The sequence below is a fragment of the Sylvia atricapilla genome, chromosome 6 (assembly GCF_009819655.1).
Source record: "Sylvia atricapilla isolate bSylAtr1 chromosome 6, bSylAtr1.pri, whole genome shotgun sequence".
NCBI classification, from domain to species: Eukaryota; Metazoa; Chordata; class Aves; order Passeriformes; family Sylviidae; genus Sylvia; species Sylvia atricapilla.
This window is the reverse complement of record NC_089145.1, coordinates 31,455,324-31,476,646: the sequence shown is the minus strand read 5'-3', so window position 1 is coordinate 31,476,646 and position 21,323 is coordinate 31,455,324. Positions and strand designations below refer to the sequence as shown.

Sequence of the window (21,323 nt, the reverse complement as noted above, 5' to 3'; positions counted from 1 at the left end):
CTTTACTTTTGAACTTTTGCCATTGCCTATTTAAACTCTGTTGCATATAGGCAAAGCTTTATAAAATAAGGGCCTTATTACCCTTGTAAAATCATGGCTCAGACCTGTTAGTTTGGCTAAGTAGAAGAGGAGTATGGGAAAGTGGCTCAGCTGAATTAGAGATGGAAAAACAAGTTATATGACCATTACCTGTTCACATCGTGGTGCGTAGTGGTTGATTGGGTTATATTTGTTATGATTTAAAACTATGTAAGTGATAAAGGCCTAATTGCTTAAAATGGTCTGGTTTTTGCAATAAAGCTGCTCTCCTCTGCACCTGCCTGGGGAGTCTGTGTCACTTTGCTTCCCACAAAACACTTTTTATTGCAAATGTTTGACTGTGTGGATGGTAGAGGATCACACAAGAAATGTATTCCATGGCTTGATGATGTACTGTAGTAAACTGAATAGATTAAAACCATATGGCTTGGTGGTAACATTGGAAAATCTTAGAAAAGAGAGATTTATAATCCTGGTGTTCTCACATTTTTATGAGATGCATTTCTAAACCCCTGCAAGTATGTATTTACTTATATCTTCTGAATAAATGCTTGAAAATTACCAAGCATTATTTAGGAACTACATACTTTTTCCAGAGTGCTCTGCATAACTTCTTTACTGCATACTGCAATAAGCAATTTTCCCACATTAGCCCATTTTTCCACTGTTGCAGCCTTTTGGAGGCAATTTTTATACTGTATCAGCAGACATACATTTCTTCTTCCTAAATTCATTACTTTTTCTCCCTTAAGACACTGGATAATGACTAAGTATAATCTTATCATATATATTCCTTTGGTCATCCATTTTGGCTGCCTACTGTTTTAAGAAATTATAATATGTATATTTTTTTACAACTTCATGGAAAATTCTTCCTATTCCTTACCTACTTGAAGTGCTATAACCATGCTCATGTTTTGTGCAAATACGATTTTTTATTTTATTTGAAGTGGACAGTTGTTTGCAAATTTCCTTTTAGATGGATGAGGAAATTATTCTGTGTATATTTCTGAAATTCAGTTTACTATAATTAAAGAAATTTGTCATTTCTCAAAGATTTCTTTTGTTAAAGATACTCCTCTATATAAGAAACATTGTGTTAAAAATTTTATATAACCAAAATTTTTTAGTCTTTCTGGGTTCAGACTCTTAAAATTGTTCATTGATATTTATCATTCTTCTGAAAAAGTGTGATGGTTTTCATATCCATTTAAATTAGAATTACACTATATAAACTTTTGATGCAATGTTTATTTTGCTGTTGTAGCAAATAAACCATACATCGTTTTTGATCTGATTTTAAAGCTGATCAGTATTTTAGTTGTCATGTATGTACTGATTTGGATTACATAAGATTTTACTCTACTTGTCACATTCCACATTTGTTCATGTTGTTGTATTTGTTATTGTTATCATATAATTAGGTAACTTCAGAAACAAAGAGTGCTAGGTTTTTCATTTAAAAAAAAAAACTATGACAGATAAAATAATGAGCTATGTTGTTAGATTCTTAGCTTAAATGGCCAGAATATAAAAAATCTTGTGGTTAAAAAAAAAAAAAAAAAAGGCTCATTCTGGTTTATAGCTATTTTTAGAAATGTATTTCTAAACATATGAATAAATTATTACTTCTGTATTGCAGGTTGTTACCTACCTGGCAGGTTGTGGCCTGCAGAGTTGTCCAGTATTGCTGGCCAAAGGATATCCAGATATTGGATGGAACCCAATAGAGGGTGAACGTTACCTGTCATTCCTACGATTTGCAGTTTTTGCTAACAGTAAGTCGAATTTCTTGGCCTCCAGATTCCATCAGAAGGTTTCTTTTAACTGAATTTCCTAATAATTTCATAAAAATATGTTAAATCTGAAGAGAGGTTAATGCATACTCTTCTCATTACAAACACAAGACTATTGGTGTATGCTTATTATTGTAATTTTTTTAAAAATCTTCATATTTGTATATTTTTTTTCTTAATTTTTATGCAAATCACGTAGATTAACCAGTAGCCATGATAGCAAATCATGTTAGGAATTCCTTGGCACAGGAAGACCAGGAGTAGGGGCTATATCGATATATTCCTGCCATTCCTCCAGCAGTCTTTCCTGTGCCCTAGCATGTGGTCCCTCCTATGGGAGACAGTCCTCCACAACCTTCTCCAACCTGAGTCCATCCCACAGGGAAAAATTCTCACAAACTGTTGCAGTGTGGGACACTTTTCCATTGGGTGCAGTCCTTCCAGGACAGGCTGCTCCAGTGGGAATTCTCCACAAGTCCTACCAGGAAACCTGCTCCAGTGTGGGCTCCAGTCTCCATAGGTCTGCAGGTCCCTGCCAGGAGCCTGCTCCAGCCCAGACCCCCACAGGTTCTCAGGCATCCCCCTGCTGCAATGTGGGTCTTGTCCAGGGTCTGCAGGTGGATCTCTGCATCCCTGTGGACCTCCATGGGCTGCAAGGGCACAGCTGCCTCCCCCATGGTCTTCACCACAGACTGCAGGGGAATCTCAACTCTGGCGCCTTAGCTTGAGGACTTGGTTTATCTTTTGTAGCACTTCGGAGAAAATGAAGTTTTCTTCTGACTTAAGAATATCTTTCAGGATAAAATATGTATAGTGCTTTTTGGTCCTCAGGTGAAAGTGTTGAGGAAAATGCAAGTGTTGTTGTCAAGCTGCTTATTCGACGGCCAGAGTGCTTTGGACCAGACCTTAGGGGAGAAGGAGGGAATGGTTTGCTGGCTGCTATGCAGGAAGCTATCAGGATCTCAGAGAATCCCAGTCGTGACCTTCCTTCCCAGGCATATAAAAGAGAAGGGTAAGTAAATGTGAATGCTTCTTTGGTAAATGAGGATTTAATAGCTGGTGCAATCATGCTTGCAGTATGTGGATAATAGACCCTGTTGTGTGAGGCATTACACAAACAGAGAATTAGAGATTCACATCCACAAGCAGTTGTCATATGGTATTCATAAAGCATTAGCTAGATAAAAGTGGAATAAGAGTTAGAGAGAAAAAAAGCCTGAAGGACAAAACAAATGAGAAGACTGCTGTGGAGTGAAGCTAAAGTTTAGCTAAAGTAAAAGAGTAAGGTAGAAGGCTCATGTGAAGTCAGCTATTACAGTTAGCCTGCATGCTTACCCTAGGGACAAAACCCCTTTAGTTTGGAGCCAAAGGCATAAGTATGTCTGGTGAATAGTCTCTGGATCATGTCTCTATCTCCAGAGAAGAGCTATAAAACTTAGATTAGCAAAATTGCTCACTGTTATTTTTAACTTTTTAGTGATGAGGAGGAGGAGGAAGAGGAGACTGTGCACATGGGAAATGCAATTATGTCATTTTACTCAGCTCTCATAGATTTACTTGGACGCTGTGCACCAGAAATGCATGTAAGTTCATTTTACCATTTGCTCAGAAAATGTAGGCTATTTGTAAACATAAATGTACATGTCTAACTAAGCCTTTCTCTATTCAAAGCCTTGTTCCCTTCAGAAGGTAGGCTTTATGGCTTCTTGCTGCATCTAAGTAGATGTATTCCCTGCAAGCTGTTAATAAAGGACCATGTTCTTTTGATTCCCTTATGCTTTTTTTATGGATCTAAAATTTTGATAATTTTACATGACTATGGAATCAAAGCAGATATGAACTACAAGTGTTTGCACAATTAAGTGACAAGTATAATAACTTCTGAAATTGACCCTTGATTAATTCTCTAGAAAGCCATAAAAATAATTTTTATAAGAATGTGATAGGGAGCTCTTTTTTATGTGCACTGATGAAAACATGGTGCCCACACCATTTGAACACATGGAAAAATATGTAAAATAACTGTTTCAACCATAATGCCTGTAACAGCCATGTGCAAGTTTTGGTTTTATTAGCCTGACTGTTGTTTGTTGTTGCTTAAAATTCTTTAGTAGCTTAAAATCCTCTACATACCTCAATACAATAAGAGTAAGAAGTTTAGCTTGCAGCCTCCCTGCTTACTCTTATAAAAGCTGTTAAGTTTGTTGGCTATGTGTAGTAGCTCTCTATTGCCAGACATATAACATAAATTTTCATGTAATGAAAATTACTGGTAGAGATTTTAAAACACAGGTTATGAATACCTGATTTCTGCTAGAAGTTGAAAGGAATTCCTCACCTCATTGTTGTATAATGCCTTTTGAAAATTTTACAGCATAAAAATAATATAAAAATGCGTGGATGCAAATGATCCATGATCTGCATCCATTTGTAGTGTAAAAAAACAAGCTCAAAACTTGTCACTATTGGTTCTCTAGGTAACATGGGCATTTCATAAGTTTTGATTTCATTAACATATCTGGTTGTTTTAAGAATCTTACCAAGGTGGAGTTTTGGGCATTGTTAGGAGTTTATAAAATTGTGAAATCATTGATATAAAATAAGAACAGATACAAAAGTAGGAACAGCTGAATTTGACAGCTTCATTCATTCTTGGGTAAATTTAATTTCAGTACATTTTCTTCCAATGTTTGAAAAAAAATCATATTAATAAAAATATCTTGAGGAAAATTTTCTTTTGTCCTTCAATATTAAATTTCTTAATTGATAAATTTTTCTAACAGCTTATTCAAAGTGGAAAAGGAGAAGCTATTCGAATCAGGTCAATTCTTCGATCCCTAGTGCCAACTGAAGATTTGGTGGGGATTATAAGTATACCACTAAAGTTGTCCACAGTTAACAAAGGTGACTTCAATAATATTATTAGACTGTTTATCTTTTATTAAAGTCTTTTACCACATTAGCCTTCAGATGAAAAATAGAGTGGTTTTGTTAGTGTTGAATGTAAGCAGAGAACTGTTCTGCAAATTTTAATTAGATCTGTTTGAGTTTGAGCTGCTCCAGTGGCACAGAAATTTGCTCCTGTAGAGCAGAGAATGTAAGAACATAAGAAACAGTTTAAAGGATCACACCAATGGGCCAGTACTTTGTCTCCAGCAGTGGGTCCAGAGATGGTAACTCTACAGTAAAATATTTAAACTTGGCATTATTAAAATATTAAATATTAAAATATTTAAGCTTGACATTATCTAGTCATTTGTAGAATATTTTACAATTCATTTCTAAGCTTTCATTTAAGAGTGAGAGAAAATTAAATTGCAAAATAATAGGGTTTTTGAAATATTAAAACCTTAGTATTCTGAATGATTTCTTTTTAATGTAGAACAAAACTGAACAAGAATGTAATTTTCTTTGAGTATGCAGCTTTGCACATTAAATGTAATTATTATGTCTTTCATTGCCCTGGTGTTTCTTGTTTTATCAGTTATCTACGATTAAAAATGACATTGTATATTTGTGTAGATGGCACAGTAAATGAGCCAGACATGTCTGCCAGTTTCTGTCCTGATCATAAAGCACCCATGGTACTCTTCTTGGACCGTGTTTATGGTATTAAGGACCAAAGCTTCCTCCTTCACCTATTGGAAGTTGGATTTTTACCAGATTTAAGAGCTTCTGCCTCTTTGGATACAGTACGTATTCCACTATTGACTTTAGATGCAGTGGCTGGATATTGCCACTCTGTAAGTGTAAAAACCTGGACTTTTAAGTCAAAATAGCTTTTTTAAAAAAGGTATTATTGGCTCACAATAAAAAAATCAATATTAATTCACTTACTATTAATTTATAGTGCATAAGTCTGATTCAGTAGCACCTGGTGAAGTATAAAAGTAGTTTAAAATCTTTTGACATAGGCTGCACAGTAACACTAGAAGTAGATTGAGTATACTGCAATAGGCCTAATGATTGTTTTTATTTCATGTTTGTTTCCAATAATTACACTAAAAATCCAGGTGTATGAAGAAATTGAGATGACAAGTGTTATTTAATGCTTAGTGGAGTTTTCTAACCTGTTTAAAGATAGAAGCTGTATATTCTTTTCTTTTGCTATTCAGAGTGCAGGGTACAAGAGACAGGACATAAAGGGATGGCTTGGATTTTCTCCAGTTGAAAAACAAATGGCTTTAGTCTTCATGAATATACTGAGAATATCATGTTAGCACCCTGACAATTAGGAGACTTACTGACTATTACATTATTATGTTTTATAGCCTTCATATTTAGTGGGCTTTATCCATTGTAATACTAACAATTATTTACTACTTCATACAGGTTTCTCTAAGTACCACAGAGGCAGCTCTCGCACTAAATAGATATATTTGCTCAGCTGTGTTTCCGTTACTCAAAAGATGTGCTCCCCTCTTTTCTGGAACAGAGCATCATGCCTCTCTGGTTGACTCCATGCTTCACACAATATATAGGTTATCCAAGGGACGGTCCCTCACGAAAGCTCAGAGAGATGCTATTGAGGAATGCCTGCTTGCTATTTGCCAGTACGTATGACACCTGTGTACAGGTTAATTTATTTTGTGCAGGATACGTGTTTTAATGACTTCTTCCTTTGTCTGTAGTGTAGACCTAAGGCTATTTTTTTCTTGCATGAAATGAATGATCAGTGTTATTTCAGGAGCTGAAATGTAGATTTGTCTGTTCACTTCAGAGTGTTAAAAGGTAGCACAATGTTCTGTGCTGTATCCTTCTATAGGCAGAGAGTGAGATGCCTTAAGCACCTAGCATTGTTTATTCAAAATACTTCTAATGAGTAATATGTAAGTTGACTTCAATTTTTATTTCATTTACACTGAACTGTGTGAATTTTGCTAATAACATCTATTTTTTAAATTTACAGCCATTTGCGTCCCTCTATGCTACAACAGCTCTTGAGAAGGCTGGTTTTTGATGTGCCTCTGCTCAATGAATACTGTAAAATGCCTCTCAAGGTAAATACTTTAATTTCTGTATATGCATCCAACATAAAACTTCAAAATAAACTGCTGCTGTCTTCTTTTTAAAAACAGAATGGGGAGGGTATTAAAATTACTTCTGAAATTGAAAATAATGTTACTGTTTTGTAGTCTTTCAAATTAATTGTAATGTTTGCAAAATTTTTGAAATCATGCCTAATGCAAACAGTAAGCCGATTATGATATTTTCTATGGTGAACTGTTGACTTTCCCATTGCTTCAGCAAAAGAGTATTTGAATGAATCAGTTTAAATGTCAGTGTTATCTTGAGATTTCTTCTTCTGCTATACGAACTATAACAACTCTTGGTGGAATTCACATTCCAGAAATGAATTTTGAGTGAAATCTAAGAGTCAGGATTCAGGGAGGAAAATTCACCTTTTATTTTTGAGTAATCTGTAACTGAAGTATTATCTATCCTTTGGTTCTGTAAAAACAGAACTGTTAGCTGATAAATAAATCTTATTTGGAACTATTCTGTCAGATTTGTTTCATTTTTGTGTTGGGATAAAACAACCCGATCTTAGGTCTGTGTGTTTTTGTGAAAGAATTGAAATTTTATCATACCTTAAAGCAGAGTGGCGATATTCACAAACATACTCTGGAGCATCATTAATTTTTGACTAAAAGTGTGGTGTAGAGGGAGTGTTTGTTCTGGTTTTTAATAATTATTTTTCTTCTTACACAGTTTTGCAGTAAAAACTAAAATGTCAAGATTCTAGTCTGAAACTAAAAGACATTTTTTTATCTTCTCTGGGATAGGAAATTTTAGTTCTACAGAAGAAACTGATAGAAATTTGAAATTATGTGTAAAGTGCACCAATAGTCAAATATACTAGCTCTTTTACTTTACATATTTCCTCTATGATAGTTCTTTCTGTCAATTTTTTTCCAGAGCTGAGCAGTCACAGCCAAGAGGGTGTACTGTAGGTGTCTTTTGCAGTGTTTTGAATAACACTAAAGCCAACTACAAATGACAGGAATTAAATCCCTTGGAATTTGTAAAACTCTTCATCAGAATCTATCATGTCCTGCCTTATACTCATTTCATTGTCTCTGTTTTTATCCTGTGAGCTAGTCTGTACTCAAATGGTGACAGTTCTGAAATTTTGCTACTCCCTGTTACCATTGAGAACCCCACAGCAGGAGCTGGAAATAATGTAAGTTTTATACTTTAACAATATGGGCTCTGCTGCTCTTCCAAAAAGAAAAAGAAGAAAAAAGACATTATTCTGAGCCATTGGAAATGAAGAGACAGACACGAATAATACTACTCCTGTAACTGTTTAACATAACATTTTTTTATTTTTTTTTTTAAATAACAATGTTTCACATGCATTTTTTATTTCTTGAAAATCTAGCTCCTGACAAATCACTATGAGCAGTGCTGGAAATATTACTGTCTGCCTTCAGGAATGGGAAGCTATGGAATTGCAGCAGAAGAAGAACTACATTTAACTGAAAAACTTTTTTGGGGAATATTTGACTCCTTGTCTCATAAGGTAATGGCTGCAATTCACATTACATTATGGGGTGTGTACAAAAGCTTTATAGTGATAATTTGCTGTGCCAAGATCAGAAAGTTCCTATTTTAACAGTTATTTCATCCAATATGGGAGATGCAGCAATGAATACTTTTGATGAAGGAAAAAGATGAACACTGTATCTTGAAATATTTTCTCCAAGCCGATGAAATGTCAAATCTTTGCTTGATATACTTGTCAACTTTACACTACTAATGAGGAGATATTTGTATGTGTGTGTATATATATATAATGTTTAGTTCTCACTGCACTTACATCAGTGTTGTCTGCTCTCCTATCTTGTTTACATTTTAAATTACTTTTTACTGACATAAAATTAATTTTGATAAATATATGTACGTGCTTATCAAATTGATGGTATATGCAGAATAAATTTACATTGTCCTCAAATATATATTTATATTTTTTTAGTTTTCCAGCTATTGCCCAGCTGAAGATATATGATGCAATACACTATGAAATAAACACTTTTCCATTTTTCTGTTACAAAGTGTGATATTGGGACTTTTTAACTTAGTTTTTTCTCTCAGTAAGGAAATGTTGCATAGTTTTTTCTCTCAGTAAGGAAATGTTGCATTTTTGATATGAGAAATATCTTACTGAGTAAACACTTTTTGTGCTTTCTTGGGAACAAAGTTTAGCCCAATCAAAAATAAGTTTTTGCTTTAGGACAATAAAAAATAAGATTAATTGTGTCTCACTGAATTTATGTTCTTTTTCTAAACAACAGATTTAGATGATTGCTCCTCTGGGCATTCTGATTTATAATATGGACATAAAAATGATCTCTGCATTAGTCTGAAATGGCTTTTTCAGCTTTATTTGTATTTGATTTTAGTAACATTTACTAAATTTTTACTCTCTTACTGCTTTCACAAGTGTGAAGTGTCATGAGTGCCTAATGCAGTCAAATGTTTCAAATTAGTACATGTTGGATTTTAACAGATTAATTAACATGATGTGTTTCTGCCAGTATTGGTGGATCTCTATAACAACATTTTTATTTTTCTGTAAATTGTTGTTAGCCCAGTGAAAGAAGAGTTGTTTAAATCTGATCTGCTGACATACTGTTCTCCCCACCATTCTTTTTTTTTCTAAGATATTTACAGGTTTAATGTCTTTAAAAATCATGAAATCACTTTGCTACAGTAAATCATAATTTTCATTTAATGAACATATTTTAAAATTAAATAGTGCAGGGTAAAAGAAAGGCAAAATGACAATGGCTCTGCTAATTCTGCAGGAATTAGTAATTTTATTAGTAAATTTAATTACTAAATTTATTAGTAATTTTTTTAGAACTGAGGTAGGGTTTACAGATGATCATGCTCTGCAACTAGGCAAACAAACCTTTATGCTTCCTATACAGGCCTTCATGGCCCAAAGAAAGCTCGAGTTGAGCTCTTATTGCATATACATACACAGTGTCAGTACACTCATATCAATTTGAGTAGTCTTAAGAATATATCATGTTGTTATAATTGAAAATAGATGTCATGCAACAATAATTTTGCTCTATGAGTTTTAAATGTGACTTATTGTTTGCTTGCATCTTCTAATATTTGTACATAGCTATGGCTGCTTGGATTTCACTAACATTTTGCATGTTTCTCTATTGGGTTTTCCAACCAGTTCCTATCTCTCCTGCAGAAGTATGATCCAGAGCTCTTTCGAATGGCTTTGCCTTGTCTAAGTGCTATAGCTGGTGCCTTGCCCCCTGATTATTTAGATACACGAATTATGTCAACTTTGGAAAAGCAGACTTCAGTGGATCCAGAAGGAAATTTTGATCCCAAACCTGTCAGCACATCGAAGTGAGTAATTTAATTCATAATGGTTTCCTTCCCTTAAATATTTTTATACTATTCCTTATTAGCATGTTTTATCTTCTGTAGGGAGAGTTGGCTGGTGACTGACATGTTGGTGGTGTTAGGACATTCAGATGTGGTACAGGGATTTTTGCTTCCTTCTACCAGATACTTCAATGCAACATGTCTTTTTTACCAGGCCATGTTCTGATCAGCCCTGAAGAGATGTTAAATATTTCCATCTTATGTCTGGGGAGAAAATAGTAAATTCTACATTCGTTATGTACCCTATTGCCTAATAGTTCAAATGTTTGGGATAGATAAATTAGAGACCACCATTATTTTGCATGTGCTTATGACAATTTGTACAAAATTACAAAAACCTGATGATTTAATTGGTCTGTAGCCCAATTTTTATAAGATCTTCGCTTAATTTTGATAATTGATCTGTAGAAACATGATATGGCAAAATAAGCAGATCATGTAGGATGATTTAAATAGAGATTTGACCTTCCTAGTAATCTTGTGCTTTTAAAATACAGACTTTATATTCAAGAACTGAGGATCACTAGCTCAGTCTTGCTATTAAAGTCTAATCCTTCCATCATTATGCATTGTGAAACATCCATATTAATATTATTCTGTATTAAGAATTAGCAACAATATTACCTGTAGGTTGTAGTGAAGCAGGTTTTTGTTTCTTTGTGATTTCAGTTGCTAGAAAGTGTGACTGTTAAGTACTTAAAGGTTCTCTGTAAATGCCATTTGAGCTATACCTTTTATGTTGTATTTCTTTTAAAGAATAGGGAATTGCTATGCCAAATGTCATGCCTTCCATTGGAGGTGAAGCATTTTGATTAGTGCTAAATTATACTGACATTTCTTTTCATATATCAGGCTTCAGTAACTTATGATTGAATGACCATAACCCTCTGCTTGCAGCCTTGTACTTCCCGAGAAGCTGGAGTATATTGTAAGCAAGTATGCTGAACATTCCCATGATAAATGGGCCTTTGAAAAGGTAGGAGTTATTTTAAGCCTGGTAACTGTCCATCACTAGTAAATAATTCCTAGTGTGAATATTGAAATTGAATCTGGGCAGTTTAGTTGATAGGCCCTTGTTCAGAGTGAATGGATGTCTACATATTTATTTTGGGATATGTGGAAAAAAACCTCTTGTTTAAGAAAATGCATTGCAATTCATTACTTTTTCAAAGAACTTATTAGGAGAGATTTGAGGTGATTAAAAGAGGGAGTTGGGTTTGGGGAGGTTCTTTGTTTGTTTGGGATTTTGGTGAGTTTTTGTTGTTCTGGGTTTTTGTATGGGGCTTTTTGTTTAATTTTTTTTTTTTTTTTAAGTAAAAGTACATAGCTCTTTAGGCATCACTTTGCCTGGCAATGGTGCAGCAGCTCCATGATCTAAGTACAGTCTAATGTAATTTTTTATTTCAGATAAGTAGTCATAGCTTTTCTTTCTTCTTAGCTTTAAGAAGCCTGCTATGTATTGAATTTCTCTATAATTTTCCAAATGCTCTGTCACTGTGTCAGGTTTCTTTTTCATTATTTCTACAGAGCTACCAGAAAAGACAATGAATTCTTAAATAACTTATTATAACAATTAATAACAAATGAAGAGCAATTTTATGTGAGAGTTGTATAAAATAATTCTCTTGTTTGGGGGGAGCCTATGCATGCAAACTTGTAGAGGAAGGTATACATATGTATGCATATGTAAATATACACAGAATAATTTCAAACCATAAATTTCAGTTACTGTTGTTTAACGCAAAGGATTCATTAGTTATGTTCTTATTATTAGTTACCTATTCTTATCTGTGTTTCTGACTTTAGCCTCCCATAGAATTGGGACAGCCTTTTTTGCCTCAGTCAGAGCAGTCTCAGTGCATGAGCCCAGTTGAAAGGAGCCACTGTGAGTTTGGCTCAGGACTAGTCTCATGAGACCCACTACTCACAGGTGGCTCCCATTCTGTCTCAGGCACCTGAGTGTCCACAGATGGATGCATGCTCCTCTGCTGTGGCACTGAGCAGCTCTTGGAGTGGGTTGGCATTTTGATGTGACAAAGGAAACTGGCTAATTGGCTCTCACTCATTGATGTTGTTCTCATCTTATTGCAGTGGGGTTTTCAATTGTTTTTTTTCTTTTTCAGACTAATAGTGGATGGAAATATGGTGTTTCACTGGATGAAAATATGAAGACTCACCCATTAATACGGCCTTTCAAAACTTTAGCTGAAAAGGTAATAGAGGAAATTTCAGCTGCATCAATATGAAGTAGATTGATTCGTGTGCTTTTAAAAATTCACTTCAAATATAACCTGTTAAATGTCAGGCAGAAGCACAAACAAGAATTGTTACAGTTGATAGATACAACTTTATGCTGAAGTGATTTTTCAGTAAATCTTACACTAAGTCTTGTATAATTTGCTTCTATTAGGCATAATGTTCATTGTTTCTTCATAGGCCTGGGCAAATTTGAACTCAAAAGTATCAGTAGCACAGTTTTTTTGAGGCTTCCATGGATGAGAAATGACTGACAGAACCTCCTGGAGCTTAATGAAAGCACAATTTAACATATTTGAAGGCAATTTTGTCTTCCAGAAAAATGGTAGAAAAATGTAAAAAATGCGTAGGAGATGATTCAGTTGGAAATGCAGAAAAACATTTAAAGTATTTTGAATTTCTTGACTAGGCACAACTGTCTTCTAATTGTCAGAAGAGGGAAGTGAATTTGAATTTTGTTGCTTATTTTTGTAATGATTCACTTGGAGAAACAAGTCAATTATATGTCCCTCTTCACCACATTTTTCCTGCTCAGAAAATAGACATGACAAGAATCAAGAGGGATTAAAGGGGTTGAGTTTCCTAAGGTTTGTAAATTGCTTTGGAATCTTTGGAGAGGAACCAAAGCATTGTTGGTGGCTATTTAAGCAGTTCAAAGAGAATTTTCTGAATTGTCTGAAATTAGAACTTTTGAACATAAAAATCAGGTCTATCCCTAAAACTGTCATTTTGAGCAACTGGTTTATGGCATAACCTGAAATACTTTTTTTTAATTGATTTGAAAATTCTTAATATGGAATACTCAAAATTTTGCCACAAATTTTCAGAATTTTTCTAACACTATTATTTTTCAAAGTAGTGTTGGAATATGGTCTGTTGCCTATTTTTTAATTGGTAATTCTGTATGAAGAAGTGCATAGTTCAGTAATCTTCTGTGTCTGTGAGTGGATATAAATATAGGAAGACTGAAAAAAAAGCTTTTGAGTGCTTGATGCATTTGAAGATACACACTTGTTTAACTAATTTATAGCACTCACAGTACCATCATTTCTTTATTATTTTGTGCTGATGAGATTGATGAATAACTTTCCAGGTCCAATCTTCATAATTGCTCCAGGGCTCATTGCAGTGCTGTTAGTTTTTAACATGAATCCCAGCAATAAATGCCAGTAAGAATATTTTTTAATAGGAGGTAGTTCAAATCTTTTCTGCCATGCAAAAAACCCTGTATTTTATGTTCTCACATAATATACAAATTTTCTATAATTTTGTGGCACATGGCACTTAACAGAGAAGGACAGAATATTTTTATTGTGCTTTTGCTACACACTAAATGCAGAAAAAAAATTCCATTCTTTTTTTCAAAGGAAAAGGAAATTTATCGTTGGCCTGCCAGAGAATCATTGAAAACCATGTTGGCCTTGGGATGGAGCCTAGAAAGGACCAAGGAGGGAGGAGAAGCAATAATACATCAGCGTGAGAATGAAAAGCTTCGTAGTATATCTCAGTCTAGTCAGGTAAGGTAAAGCACCTTAAGTTTAGAAAACAAAAGGCCTGTTCATTAATTTACTAATAAATTATAAACAATTATGGCAATTTTATATTCTTTTAATGAAAAGAAACTTTTAATGGTAGGGTTCTGAGATAAGAAGTCATGTCGCTATAATAAACACAGTGCAACACCAGAGAGGGAATTCAAAAAACCTTTTAAGACAATGAGCCTATAAGTGACCATAGATATTAATTTTCTTAGAAGAACTGAAGATCCTTTTAATATAGTCGTTCAAAGAAAAAAGACAAGGCATTTAAAGTCTTTTATTTTATAATAAATAGATCTAGCAATTTCCTTTTCTTTTGGTCAAACAGAAGAGCCTAACATGGCTTTTGTTAAGATTGCAATTAAGACTGACAAAAGAGATTATCAAATGTACAATCTCTTTTTTTAAAAAAAAGCTACAAGCAAAATTTTCAGGTGATGATAGGGTTTTTTTTCTGTTTGTAGATTTTATTGTAATCACATGTTGAGACTGCTGATCAATGTGACTTGGAGGAGGAAAGCTGCTTAAAATTATGACAAGTGTTGGGGTATTGTTATTGTACCCCTCAAATTGAATTACACATTTGTCCATAAATATAGTGACAGTTAATAAGCAGTGTATTGGGTACAAGTCCTGGAAGGAGTGTGCAAAGCTGTGTCACAAGTTAACTCCTTACGTGCACTTGCACCAGCACTGATCCTGTGAGCATCAGTACCTGCCACCTTAAGCCTGTGTTGGGCTCCTTCTCCAGGACCAGTATTTGCTCACCAAAAGGGGCCCCGAGCACTCCATTACAAGATAATTCTTCAGCATTTCTTATCTCTTCAGCAAACCTTACTGCCTTACAGGAAGTTCTTTGGAATCTCGGCTTCCAGCCACTTGAACTTGTTCTGCAGTTGGGCCTTCTTGCCCAAGTTGCAATGATAAAGACATGACAGAGGAGAGGTTTCTAGCACATAATTAACTTGAGTACACATTTGAAATCAGTGATTTATATGTAACCTTTCACATTTAACAGGCACCTCTAACAAATTCTGAACTGGAGCTTTCTCACTTAAACCAGTTGAAGATTGTGTTAATATATTACACTCCTGCTTTTTCTTAGACTGTAAATTCCTCTGAGAAAATAATTGATCTTTTCGTTGTATTGTCTCATTCCTAGCACAGAACTCATTCAGGCTGCTCCCACATGGTTCTGTCATGTTTTGAGGGCACATCTTGTATGTCTCATGATTGGTTTCCTTCTAGGCTAAAAGCTCAGTTTTTTGCAGCTTGCCACCTATAGTGAATAGAGAAATCTAAGTATCTGCAGCAACCTGCATGCTTCCACACTAGTAAACCCATTCTCTTAATCATCCAGTGCCTTCACTACACTGCAAAATAGGTGAACAGTTTCTACAAGAAAGTATGAATTTGGGAATGGTGTTACTCTAATCAGGTCAAGGACAGAGAAGTTGTAGTTGAATATTTGGTTATCTGAAATTATTTTAATTGAGAATAATTTTCTTTTCCCCTGCAGGGAAATGGGTACAGCCCAACACCACTTGATCTCTCTAATGTAGCACTTTCTAGGGAGCTCCAGGTTTGTATTTGTGTTTTGCATATATTATGCTGAAAGGAATGGATGTACTTCATTTCATTATTATTAACGAGTTGAATTTTTTTAGGTTTTATGAGTGTATTAGTGACTGTAGTTATGATAAGCTGTTGTAGAAAAGGTGCATGCTATTTACCTACTGAAAGATGAAATTTCTCCTGTTCATGCCATTGGTGCTTCCTGAGTTCCCAGCAAAAATTAAGCACGAAGCTAGGGAAGGGGCTGTCAACAGCATGTTATGAGTATTCTGTGCTTGTGCTGATTTCAAACAACAGCTGAATATAGAAATTCCAATAAGAAATTCCACATGATGTTTCTTTATCACAAGACTTTACTCAAGACTGTAAAATTATGTAGCATAACAGAACCTTTAACTGTCGTTTAATCTTGCATCTTGTTTTTTTCTGATGCTAATATAGGGAATGGTTGAGGTAATGGCAGAAAACTACCATAATATATGGGCAAAAAAGAAGAAAATGGAGTTGGAAAGCAAAGGTAAGCCACAATCCTGAAAACCACATCAAAAAAGACAAGGAGGATGAGGGAGCAGAAGCAATCTGAAAGATGACAGTGTAAGACAATAAAAAATGATTAGTTCCTTTTGTACATGAAGCAGAATAAATATTACAGTAGAAAAACTTACAGTTCTTTCAACTTACTAAAGGTGGAGGTAGTCATCCTTTACTGGTACCTTATGACACATTGACAGCCAAGGAGAAATCACGGGACCGTGAAAAGGCACAAGAGCTGTTTAAATTCCTTCAGGTCAATGGTATAATCATATCTCGGTAAGTCACACATTTTTTCAGATGCTTGCTTGCATTCAGTGCACAAACCAGCATGTTGACCTTATCTCACTGCAGACTGGCAGTTATTAACATAATTACTGTTTGGCAGATCCTCTATGAATCAGAGTTATTTTTGTGTTCAGAAAGACTCTTCTAAAACAGCATATTCAGGCAATATTTTTCATAAGTATGTGATCATAGTGATCATAGTGAATACAAAATGCAACAGTAGGGTAATTAAACAAGAGTATAGTTTAAAATGTCTAAGTTAGCAGCCAGCAGTGTCTGTGGGAAAATTAATCTGAGGTCTGATACTGAAACATATCTATCCAAAACTGGTTTTTAATCCAGTTTTTGAAAACAATATTGATTTGAGTTCTGTAAAGTAATAAAATAAAGTTGCTACTTTGTGGGTATTAACTTCTACTCTAGCAAAAGCATAGACTTTCTTTACTGTAACTTGAATTGCTGTATATCAAAGTAAGCTGGCCTATGGGGATTTCTTACTGTAGAATGTGGCTTTATATAATGGAGTTAATGGAATTGTGAATTATTATACTTGAAGTCTCCTCTTTTATTGTATGTGAAAAACCTGGACACATGAGAAGCCTCAGTTTTCTGGCATTAAGCATTTTTGTGAACTAAACTGTATTAATGAACAAATTTTTCTGTACATGCATAGAGTTAGAGCTTACCTGTTTTCATTTATTTCTACTTTTCGAGTCTGTGTCTCTATTGAAAGTATATTCAGAGATTTATAAAAGTCAAATTTTAGGATCTGCAAAAGGTAAATTTGTTTGCTTCCAGAATCAGTAATATTTCTAAGAGATGGGAAAACAGTTCCAAGTATACATTTCTGTATTACTACAGAGAAAAATTCCCTCCTGCCACATATGTAGGCTCTCAGCCTGAACCCAAAATGTAGGTATGCCACCGAATATTTTTATAACCTCTATAGTTGCTTCAGAGCCATTGAGTAAGAAAAGCTGGTCTAGTCAGTGCAAATGAATGATCTGAACACCAATGGGATTGCTCAAATTTTGCAGCTGCGTGTGTTTGGCTCAGGAAATAAATTTTTTGATTATATTGATGTCCCAATATCATGGCACAAATCAACTTGAAAAAGCATGTTCAAACTTCATTGATATGGCCAAAGAGTTTGCAATGATTGTCTGCATAAGGATGAATCAAGATTATCCTCTTTTCAGTGTTTTCTTCAGATGAATATATGCATATATACATATATATATATGTAATCTTTTAAAGTACTCATTGCAATTATCACAATGCCAGATGCCGTTCTTGAAAATGTTGGACTAATCATTAAAACATAGGAATTGCTTATAATTGGAAATGTATAGGCAGAACAGCATCTGTACTTTACATGTACCATCTGCCTCTCGTTTGGGTTTTTTGTTCTTTTCTGAGAAAATTTTTGAAACATTTTGTGTGTTTATGACATACAGATAAATCTCTCAGGACTTACTCAAGTATGTATTAGAAACAACATGGTATTTTGTTGAACAACTTTAAATCTCTGCAAGGTCTTTGGATATTGTTTTTTATATTTCACAGACGTATCAACATCTTTCAATATTTAGGAAAGTATGTATAATCTCTTAGGAAGAATGACTTCTTATAAACTCAAAAAGAAAATATTTACAGCGACATCACTGAAAATACAGATAAGGACTTAGTCTCCTTTGTGCGAGTGAGGCAGCAGAAGATGCCTCTCAAGCATACACAGCTATTAATTCATATTAAACAATTGGATTACACAAGAGATAAATTAATTGGGACTCATCAAAGTATACAAACTAGAACTCCTACAATAGTTTTTTTGTTGTTTGTTTGTGTGTTTGTTTTTGGTGGGGTTTTTTTGTTTGTTTTTTTTTGTTTGGTTGGTTTTTTCCTTTCACAAATTCAGCTAAAATGAGAGATTAGAGCCCTATTAAATTTGTGTTTAAAATGGGATTGAAATGTCTTCCTTGATTCTCTGGCTGTGTTTCCCCAGACTATAACCATTTCTTTCCTCTTAAGTTTGTTCTGACATGGTCAAGAACATGTATTTTCTTATTAGATTGTTTTATTGTTAAAATTTCTGCTCCATCAACCTCTACCAAGAATTACTTACTTTGCATGGATTTCTCTCATAGCTGCTATGAGAGCATAGTCTAATATTTTAAACTGCTAGTCTAATATTCCATTTTACCTCCCTAATTTACTCCCATACCAGTGGTAAGGACTCTCAGTACAAATGCCCATGTACTTATACCACAGCACTGAGTCCAGCAACTTCCTTTTTTTGGTTTTTCCTTTCTTGCCTTTGCCTCAGTGCCACAAATTACCAGTTCCTTCCTTCCTCCCTACTTCTGACACGCTGTTCAGCTCCTCTGTAGTCTCTGCATGTCCTTTGGCCAGGATATTTTCCCTTAACTGTTAAGGGCTGTGTCTTCCTATCTGCTGCTATTTGAAGAGGTTGTATAGAAACAGATGAAGTAACCATCTGTGATTAACTAGAGATTATCCTTAATGTCACTCAGTTACTTCCTGGATAAAGCAGTTAGATGTCCCAGGTGTAACCCACCATCTACCAATAGAAAATCTCAATTAGAGTTTAGATCTTTTGATATTGGAATAAAGAGACTATGAAGAAGTTGCAAACTAAACAAAAGTACAAGACAACCTCAAGGAAATAAAGATTGAAGAATTAATGACTTGTGAAAAAAAGTACATTTGAAAACAAAATAAATTTTAAAAATGTGTAAAATTAAATGACTTCAAAAGGGAAAAGAAAAAATAATCCCTGTTCTTGTCCTGAATGCCAAGACAGAAAGCATTGTTTGCAGATTTGTGGAATGAAGAATGAGGAGTTTATTCCTCTTTAATATCTTGTATGATCTGCCATGATTTAGGCAATGAATTTAACCTAAAAAAAATAATACATGCCTCTTCAGAAACTATTGTATTTTGTTGAAATTTTTCAAATATTTTAATAATATAATGGTTTGCTACTTACATTCAAGTTTTAATTTAGTAGCTAAAGTAATTTTGGCTTTGTTCCTTCATAAAATTAAAGGACAAAATGAAGTTTAACAGTGAATAGTTGAAATAAGGGTAGTACTTGGGCTGCTTTTGTAAAGATGTAACTGCTGACTTCCAAAACACTTGGAACGTAAATGTGCCAGCAGTAGAAATTGTGTGACCAACACATTACTGTGTTAGATTCAGATGCATGATGGTTTTGTCTGTGTAATAAGGTAGCACTCTAAAGTCCTTAGCCTGAAATAAATGTATCTTGGATACTTAATCATAAACTATTGTACCTCTTTTTAAAGTCAGTTCCTTTTTCTCTGTTTCTTTCTGGAGAGTTGATAATTAAGAGTTACCATGGTAATTTTCTCCTTCTTATGAAAATTTACCATAATGAAAAACATAAAGCATGAAATTCTTCGTAGTACTGCCATCATTTTTGCTAGTGCCATCATTTTTGCTAGTGCCATCATCAATGCTACTTCTCTTAATCCTTTTCAAAACAGGGGCCTGAATGACATGGAGTTGGATGCTTCCTCCATGGAAAAGAGGTTTGCCTTTAAGTTTCTGAAGAAAATTTTAAAATATGTTGATTCTGCTCAAGAGTTTATTGCACATTTGGGTAAGTTGCAGATTTTTTTTTTTTTAAATCATTAGAATTGTTGAAATTTAAATATTTAATTGATAGGTTGACATTTTTAGTGGTAGATATTTTTATTGCATTTAAGAAATTTAAATAGTGTCTTAATTTTCAAATTTAATTCTTGAACATTTGTAACTAGCTAAACTGTTTCTGCTCTTTTATTTTTATTTGAGTAAAACTTAGTCTATCTGAAAGATTTATTGTGTTATTTATTATTAGACAGGTTCTTATTTGTGTCTGCTTTGATTGTATCCTTGCAGAAGCCATTGTAACCAGTGGAAAAACTGAAAAATCTCCACATGACCAAGAAATAAAATTCTTTGCTAAAGTGAGTGATTATTTTATGTTCACATATGTTCCACTGTACAGAATATGTACATTTGTAATGTTAGACTGGTTTTTGCATAATAGAAAACATCTTTTCCATTTTTAAATTATAACTAATCAAACTGTTATCAAATATTTTGAAATATCTTCAAAAAAATCTCAGTATATTTGCTGGATTCAAATATTTCAAAATACTTCAATATATGTGATTTTGTCTGAGAAGAAACATAAAAATTAAAAGGCAGATTATTCATTACATGATATTAAATACTATCACCGAATATATAAATTTAATCTGATTTTCTTTTCTACAAGAAATCACTGAAGTGCGTATCATCTAATTAGCAGAAAGAAATATTCCTATGCAGTATTAGATCCAAACCAGATATCTCTGTGGAATTTTATTTATTATTTTATGTAATTTTGAATAAAACTGTAAGACTTCAGGTTTCAATTTATATGAGTTTGTGTCTGAAATAAAAAATACAGTTGTTAGAGAACTAAAATTCTTTTTGTGAAATTTGACCAATCAGAGCATTGCTGCTACACTTACCATTGTGCTCTGTAAAAAATACATTTTTGTCTATATTTCTTAGGTTCTTTTACCATTAGTTGATCAGTACTTTACAAATCACTGCCTCTACTTCCTGTCCTCTCCATCAAAAACCCTCAGTAGCAGTGGATATGCATCAAATAAGGAAAAGGAAATGGTAGCAAGGTAAGTAAAAGATTAAGATATTCACAATAGGATTTTATTCAGATAACTAAAGGTATCTTCTTAGACTATAGAGAAAGACAGATGCTGATGGGGCTCTGTTTAATTGTTGGTGGCAGTTTCTGGTTGAAGCTCTTTCCACTTTTGGTTTGTTTAAATGGTCTCACATT

The 21,323-nt window shown here is 34.0% G+C and overlaps 1 protein-coding gene across 2 annotated transcripts in view; it reads left to right on the top strand.

The window, feature by feature from the left end:
• Positions 1–21,323, top strand: part of RYR3 (ryanodine receptor 3) — a 195,398-nt gene that overhangs the window by 114,718 nt on the left and 59,357 nt on the right. The window contains exons 43-60 of one of the 2 annotated variants that reach the window (XM_066321419.1): positions 1,682–1,817; positions 2,667–2,847; positions 3,313–3,418; positions 4,619–4,739; positions 5,358–5,527; positions 6,168–6,388; positions 6,745–6,835; positions 8,221–8,361; positions 10,054–10,217; positions 11,154–11,232; positions 12,380–12,469; positions 13,880–14,029; positions 15,570–15,632; positions 16,067–16,142; positions 16,312–16,435; positions 19,975–20,090; positions 20,372–20,439; positions 21,035–21,156. In XM_066321419.1, coding sequence (XP_066177516.1) covers positions 1,682–1,817; positions 2,667–2,847; positions 3,313–3,418; positions 4,619–4,739; positions 5,358–5,527; positions 6,168–6,388; positions 6,745–6,835; positions 8,221–8,361; positions 10,054–10,217; positions 11,154–11,232; positions 12,380–12,469; positions 13,880–14,029; positions 15,570–15,632; positions 16,067–16,142; positions 16,312–16,435; positions 19,975–20,090; positions 20,372–20,439; positions 21,035–21,156 — 2,219 coding nt within the window. Of the gene's footprint in view, positions 1–1,681; positions 1,818–2,666; positions 2,848–3,312; positions 3,419–4,618; positions 4,740–5,357; positions 5,528–6,167; positions 6,389–6,744; positions 6,836–8,220; positions 8,362–10,035; positions 10,218–11,153; positions 11,233–12,379; positions 12,470–13,879; positions 14,030–15,569; positions 15,633–16,066; positions 16,143–16,311; positions 16,436–19,974; positions 20,091–20,371; positions 20,440–21,034; positions 21,157–21,323 lie in introns of both variants that reach the window. The other variant, XM_066321418.1, reaches the window with a different exon arrangement.